Source organism: Sinocyclocheilus grahami, unplaced genomic scaffold (genome assembly GCF_001515645.1).
Source record: "Sinocyclocheilus grahami isolate Dianchi unplaced genomic scaffold, SAMN03320097.WGS_v1.1 scaffold82.1, whole genome shotgun sequence".
In the NCBI taxonomy this organism is placed as follows: Eukaryota; Metazoa; Chordata; class Actinopteri; order Cypriniformes; family Cyprinidae; genus Sinocyclocheilus; species Sinocyclocheilus grahami.
In genome coordinates, this window is record NW_015505261.1 from 233,306 (window position 1) to 240,840 (window position 7,535).

At 38.2% G+C, this 7,535-nt stretch overlaps 1 protein-coding gene across 1 annotated transcript in view; it reads left to right on the plus strand.

The window, feature by feature from the left end:
• Positions 1-1,682: 1,682 nt before the first annotated feature.
• LOC107586466 (E3 ubiquitin-protein ligase UBR2-like) overlaps positions 1,683-7,535 on the plus strand; it is a 17,470-nt gene continuing 11,617 nt past the window's right edge. The window contains exons 1-4 of the mRNA XM_016273835.1: positions 1,683-1,796; positions 4,362-4,621; positions 5,835-5,913; positions 6,931-7,041. Coding sequence (XP_016129321.1) covers positions 1,713-1,796; positions 4,362-4,621; positions 5,835-5,913; positions 6,931-7,041 — 534 coding nt within the window. The 5' untranslated portion in view covers positions 1,683-1,712. The remainder of the gene's footprint in view (positions 1,797-4,361; positions 4,622-5,834; positions 5,914-6,930; positions 7,042-7,535) is intronic.

The following is a 7,535-nucleotide window of genomic DNA, read 5'->3' on the forward strand; positions in this document are numbered from 1 at the left end:
TTTGTTTGCCGTAATCGATGCGCTGGCGATACATTTTCTGTTTTTCTCGCTCCCCGTCTCGGGTTGTTTTGCTCAGTGTCGTTCTGCTAGCGCGCTAACAGCTAGCCTGTGAGATGTGCACGCCTCGAGCTCCAAAACACGCACTTGGCACTCCGAATATTTATTTAACATAGCTGCAAGTCAAACATTCTTTCGTTTCTCGCGTTTTGGGTTTAACTCGTGGCTTTGCTGACAAAGATATCGCCGTTCAAAGAGATCTGTCAAGAGTTGGATCAAAACAACTGGCTGCTTTGTTCATCGTCTGTACGTGATGTAACGCTAGTTTATGGTGTAATTAACATGGCCTCACAAACAGCTCTTTTAACAGTGTTAAAACGGAGCTAGGCAAGCACACAGTAAAACAGAGCTTGGCAGTTTGTAAAAACATCAGTGTACGCTGTATTTCTGGTTTCTGTCTTTGTGTAGCAGGTGTTGTGGTTTACAATCTAAACATTAATTTTATAGCCCAGTTACATGCGTTTCATTTTGTAAATTGGCTAAGCCACTACATTTACATGCCACATCTATCTCAAAAACAAGTAGCTCAGATGGTTACAAAGTAGCTCAGATGGTGGTTATATTAAACCACATGCGAGACCTCACTTTGCATTGTCTTGCATGGGGTTCAATACAACCACCATCTGAGCTACTTGTTTTTGAGATAGATGTGGCATGTAAATGATAGTGGCTTAGCCATTTATACAAAATGAAAGACAGCACTGCACATTATCCTGGGTATGGTAAACGGTATATTTGACACCATGTGCATGAAAAACACGGGTGACTTTGCACTTTAGGTCTGTGCGGATAAAACTACAAATCTCGATCAGCTTTGGCAAGGTCTGAAAACAGATGCTGGATTGTTTGGCAATACGCTCTAGCACTAAATCCAGGTTAGTAGGTCGATGTAGACAGTCACAAACGACTGCCAAGTTCCGCTTGCTGTGCATACGTAAGCCCTATGTTTCCTTACAGCATGTGGGTGTTGTGTGGCACGTACATGCTGTTGGACATCAGCTAGGTTGTTACAGTATTTCCTTTAGGAATAATGCTGTCAGAATTGCACACTATAAAACCTAGCGAGCTAGTCTTCTAAAGCTGCATCTTAACTAATATAAACACTCTACATGCATAAGGAGAAAGGGAAAAAGTTGCTGCCAGTGTGTCATATTTCTGGAATGTTTTTTTCCGAGTGCATTCTGGGGTTGTATTCTCAATTAAAAAATATTTGATGCTATTATAAAATGTCTAATGAAAAAATGTCATTTTTCCCCATGTTTCCTTGTGTCATGGCCATGATGGTTACAAACCGAGTTTGTTATTAAATAATTAAGCACTTTTACAACAAAAGCTATATTTCCCCCCCCCAAAACTAGGCTATACCACCGAAGTTTGTGGTAAGATTATTTTTGTAAGAAGTCTAGTATGCTCACCGTGGTGGCATTTGGTCAAAAATACAATAAAAACAGTAATATAATGATAATTTAAAAGCTGTTAATCCAGTCTTTAGTGTCACATGATCCTTCAGAAATTATTCTGATATGCTGCTTTGCTGCCTAAGAAACATTTCCTCTTATTATTAGCAACGTTGAAGACAATTGTGCTGCTTAACATTTTTGTGGAAAACATTGTTCACTCTGCTGCTGCTGCTGCTGCTGGACTCTGAAGGAAAGATGGCGGCGGCCGAGACCGATCGCGATGTACCGTCCGCGCTGTGTAGCGAATTCCTCAATTTCTCCGCAAAGGACACCGCTGCGGTAGGCGACAGTTTCATAAAGACTCTCTAAAATGTCTCTCCTGATGAATTATATGCCTTTGTTTGCCGTAATCGATGCGCTGGCGATACATTTTCTGTTTTTCTCGCTCCCCGTCTCGGGTTGTTTTGCTCAGTGTCGTTCTGCTAGCGCGCTAACAGCTAGCCTGTGAGATGTGCACGCCTCGAGCTCCAAAACACGCACTTGGCACTCCGAATATTTATTTAACATAGCTGCAAGTCAAACATTCTTTCGTTTCTCGCGTTTTGGGTTTAACTCGTGGCTTTGCTGACAAAGATATCGCCGTTCAAAGAGATCTGTCAAGAGTTGGATCAAAACAACTGGCTGCTTTGTTCATCGTCTGTACGTGATGTAACGCTAGTTTATGGTGTAATTAACATGGCCTCACAAACAGCTCTTTTAACAGTGTTAAAACGGATCTAGGCAAGCACACAGTAAAACAGAGCTTGGCAGTTTGTAAAAACATCAGTGTACGCTGTATTTCTGGTTACTGTCTTTGTGTAGCAGGTGTTGTGGTTTACAATCTAAACATTAATTTTATAGCCCAGTTACATGCGTTTCATTTTGTAAATTGGCTAAGCCACTACATTTACATGCCACATCTATCTCAAAAACAAGTAGCTCAGATGGTGGTTGTATTGAACCCCATGCAAGACAATGCAAAGTGAGGTCTCGCATGTGGTTTAATATAACCACCATCTGAGCTACTTTGTAAAAACAAACTACTTATGTTTTTGAGATAGATGTGGCATGTAAATGATAGTGGCTTAGCCATTTATACAAAATGAAAGACAGCACTGCACATTATCCTGGGTATGGTAAACGGTATATTTGACACCATGTGCATGAAAAACACGGGTGACTTTGCACTTTAGGTCTGTGCGGATAAAACTACAAATCTCGATCAGCTTTGGCAAGGTCTGAAAACAGATGCTGGATTGTTTGGCAATACGCTCTAGCACTAAATCCAGGTTAGTAGGTCGATGTAGACAGTCACAAACGACTGCCAAGTTCCGCTTGCTGTGCATACGTAAGCCCTATGTTTCCTTACAGCATGTGGGTGTTGTGTGGCACGTACATGCTGTTGGACATCAGCTAGGTTGTTACAGTATTTCCTTTAGGAATAATGCTGTCAGAATTGCACACTATAAAACCTAGCGAGCTAGTCTTCTAAAGCTGCATCTTAACTAATATAAACACTCTACATGCATAAGGAGAAAGGGAAAAAGTTGCTGCCAGTGTGTCATATTTCTGGAATGTTTTTTTCCGAGTGCATTCTGGGGTTGTATTCTCAATTAAAAAATATTTGATGCTATTATAAAATGTCTAATGAAAAAATGTCATTTTTCCCCATGTTTCCTTGTGTCATGGCCATGATGGTTACAAACCGAGTTTGTTATTAAATAATTAAGCACTTTTACAACAAAAGCTATATTTCCCCCCCCCCAAAACTAGGCTATACCACCGAAGTTTGTGGTAAGATTATTTTTGTAAGAAGTCTAGTATGCTCACCGTGGTGGCATTTGGTCAAAAATACAATAAAAACAGTAATATAATGATAATTTAAAAGCTGTTAATCCAGTCTTTAGTGTCACATGATCCTTCAGAAATTATTCTGATATGCTGCTTTGCTGCCTAAGAAACATTTCCTCTTATTATTAGCAACGTTGAAGACAATTGTGCTGCTTAACATTTTTGTGGAAAACATTGTTCATTTATTATTCAGAATTATTTGATGAATAGTAAGCTCAAAATAACAATTTTAGGTCGTTAATCTCACTTTTGACTGATTTAATGCATTCTTGCTGAATAAATGTATTCATTTCTTTAAAAAAGCCCAAACTTTTAAATGGTAGTTTATAAACATACATATGAGATTAACATCTGACGCATTCTATGTTAAAGCATAAAGTTGTGAGGTCTTGGCAGCTAGAAACAACTAGACTCTCCTTGCCTTGATTAAAAAAAATAAATACATACTTTTGTGTCTAATTTAAGGGATAAATAATGTGAAGGTTGATGCCTGAACTTCATCTGGCATGTACATTCTGAAAAGGAGAGAAAAACATAATGTGATGAATTTGTTTCCCATTTGATTCTCTGGAAATAAGCAGTAGCACATGGTAATGTAACTAATGTGTATATTTAATATTATTTCCAACTTTTCTTTGTCTACCCACAAAAAAATACTGCTATTGTGAAATAAGGTTTTGGTCATACCACACACCTCTAGAATGATCTTTGTGTCATTGTTCAGCTTAGTACTTGCAAGAAAATGAACTTGTGTGGGAAATGTTTTAGAAAATGACCACGTTCCAGCCCATGCAATTATACAACAGCAGTGCAATCAAAGACTGGCCACCTGACCACTAGTGTTCTTTTTCAAGCCTGACCTTTGTCCACCTGACTTGTTTACTTTGCCAATTATGGGTTTAGTTTATTTTTTTTGGGCTCTCTGTGTTTGCTTTTGCTCTATAGCACTGATTAGCAGATACTTATTTATTTAAATTTTTTTGTGTGTCTAATATTTTGCCCGTCTGTCCATAGAAATGGCTGCAGGTGAGCAACCTGCCCAAAGAGGTGTACCAGCACTTGGCCTGCTACGTCCCCAAGATCTACTGCCTGGGCCCCAACCTGAACCCTCAGAATGAGGACCTTCTGGCTCCGCTGCTGCTTCAGAGCCCGCTGGAGTGGTACCTGTGCGGGGAAGAGCCGTCCGTGGGATTGGCCAAGCTGGAACAGAACAACCAGCCCTCACAACTCTGTGGCCATGTGTTTAAAGTGGGAGAGCCAACGTACTCCTGCAGGTACAACGTCAATACTTCATCTCTTTCTGATCCGCCCAAAGAAGGGTTGATTCTCATCTAGACTGCATTCACAATGATTCTTAATTTGTTTGATTTCAAAAGGCAATGAAGACAAGCCGTTGTTCCAAAACGTAGTGAGCTGCACATTCATGATTTAATAGGTTTTGGAATCTTTTTTTTTTTTAAAGAAGTCTCTTATGCTTACTAAGGCTGCATTTATTTGATCGAAAATACAGACATTTTATTACCATTTTAAACAACTGTTTTCTAAGATAATATATTTTAAAATTGAACCTGAATTTTTAGCATCATTACTCCAGTCTTCAGTGTCCTTCAGAAATCATTCTCTTCAAATAAATGCTGTTCTATTGAACTTTCTATTCATCAAGGAGTCCTGAGAAATGTCATGTTTTCCACAAAAATATTAAGCAGTAAAAGCTAATATGAAGAACCATTATTAAAAAATGAGGATCAAAATTAATTGATGATAATTGAGCATAGGGCTGGACAATAATTCAATATTAATAATTTTTCCAAACTTTTCACTGGTAGTGTATGTGTCACAGTTGAATTTATTACACTTATTAATTTTTTCTCTGCAAGTCTTCAGCCATGCGTGTATGCTGTTGAAGTTGTTGTAGCCGTCTGACCTGGGATACTGTAGGTCAATGTGTTCCCACAGACATGGAAGTCTTGGCTGAATTAGGTCAGGTTGCTGTGAGGTTAAGTCCTTTAGGCAAGATCACTGTAAGCCGGCTAAGAGGCCGGAGGTGACTGGAGTATGTACTGTTCTGCTCCGTTTCTTCGAGAAACAAATTAAAGGGCTCACACATATCTTGAATGCTTCATCATGCTGGCATTATCAGATTTGAATCTTATCTGGCTGATGTGAATGGTGTGTGAAATATATCTTGCATCCTAAGAATGTGTGCAGGTGTTCATTTTCAATCCTGTGATGTAATGTGCCACTGGCTCTGATCCAAACCCTAGTTCTCCTAGTTCTTTTTTTGGTATTTCCTCTGAGATGGCTTTATTTATTTTAATTGGAGGACTCATTGACTCTCATTCACTAAACGTGTACGCCTGAGTCAAATCTGTCTACTAATTTTAAGCAACAGTTAGGCAGCTCACTGTTTATATATATCTTTTTTTTTGTTTTTGCATCTTCAGTTCTACTCTGCAAGTAATTCACTTTGATATTTTTCCTTTTCAGGGAGTGTGCGGCTGATCCGACCTGTGTGCTGTGTATGCAGTGCTTCTTAGGCAGCGTTCACAAAGAGCATCGCTACAGGGTAAGTGGAAACAGAGACATACACAGTAGTCACTTTACTCATGGTGCACATCTTTGTAAAGGTTACAGGACGGATGAAGCTGTTGCATTTGTGAAGAAAATGAAACAAAATGAACAGCCTGTTGACACAAAAAAAATTTGTTTTTAAATAAAAATCGTAAAGGTAGTTGCAAAAATGGTTGGAAAATGAGTTTTTGTGGAGTATCATATTTGATGCACCAGGCTTTATTGGCTAATATAGTGTGATCTAGAGGCAAAAACACCTCGTATCTACCAAACTGAGGAAAAATGCAATTTGGTGCAGTTGCTAATATTTATATAGCCAAAAAGTAAGATTAAACTTTGATAGCTTGTAATGTAGGTCAGTGAGATCTTTATAACAGTATAGCAGACTGCTGACAAAAAATGCAGAGTAATATTATTTGTTTTCTCTCTATATCTCTCAATAATGTCTTACTAAGATGATATATTTTTAATTTTATGATCAAGGCTCTGTAGTTTTTATTGTGGTGGCAAAACATATAATGCATCGCAATAAAATAATAAAGAGATGAACAAATAAACATTCCTTAAAAGCCTGATCATATTTGATGCTCACAATTTAATATGATTTTTATAAAAATGATGTATGGATAAAGTAAGTTGCTTCAGTCCAGTAAGTGTCCATATATTAGTAACAATATAAAAATGATTCTTACCTTTACAAAAATCAGATAATTTAGAGTCCCTAGAAATGTGTGTGTAAAATGTCAGGCAATATTATTTGGCTTTATAGGGTTCAGTGTATAATGTGTCCCAAAATGTGTGGTGTCTCTGTGATTTAACCATCTTAGCGTGTGTAAGAAATTGTGTTTGTTTTAAGGAACACTAGATCAGACAATCATGAGTCTCTTGACTAATGCCTTCATGATAATGACAGGTCTGTTATTTCTAAGATACAGATGTAAGAGGCTTGAGATCAGCTCTGAGTTGTCATGTGCCATCTTTGTGAGTAAGTGAGTCTTTGTTCTCTCTGTAGATGACCACCTCAGGAGGAGGAGGCTTCTGCGACTGCGGCGACACAGAGGCCTGGAAGAAGGGCCCTTACTGTCAGAAACACGAGCCCAATATCAGTGACTCTTCTCAGAAGGTGACACACCTCTTCCTTTGTGGCACAGCATCAACAAGAGGAATGGGAATTTAATTATTCTGGTTGAAATGCAACTGATTCTAAATACTTCTTAATTCTCAACCCTACTTGGCAGTACCACACAAATACTTCAGCATGATTAGGGCTGGGTATCATTCAAAAATTTCCAATATCAATACCGATACTGATACCTTGACTTCGATACCGGTTCCTGAACTATACTTTTTTATGAAATCAATTTTAACAAGATTACATTATCTAAAAAAAAAAAAACCTTTGGTTTTATTTTTCAGCTTGTTGTTTATACAAACTCAAAGACTCATCTCCTGCACAAAGGAACAAAATGCAACCAACAGAATAAATCAGTGCAAATAGTTTTAATAAAGCTCAAATAGTCTTCAGTTTACACATCTGTTAGGCTACGTTTACACCAGTTAGTGTTCGTTTTAAAATGCCTAGCTCAGACAGAATCATGATTTCTATTTATCTTCCAC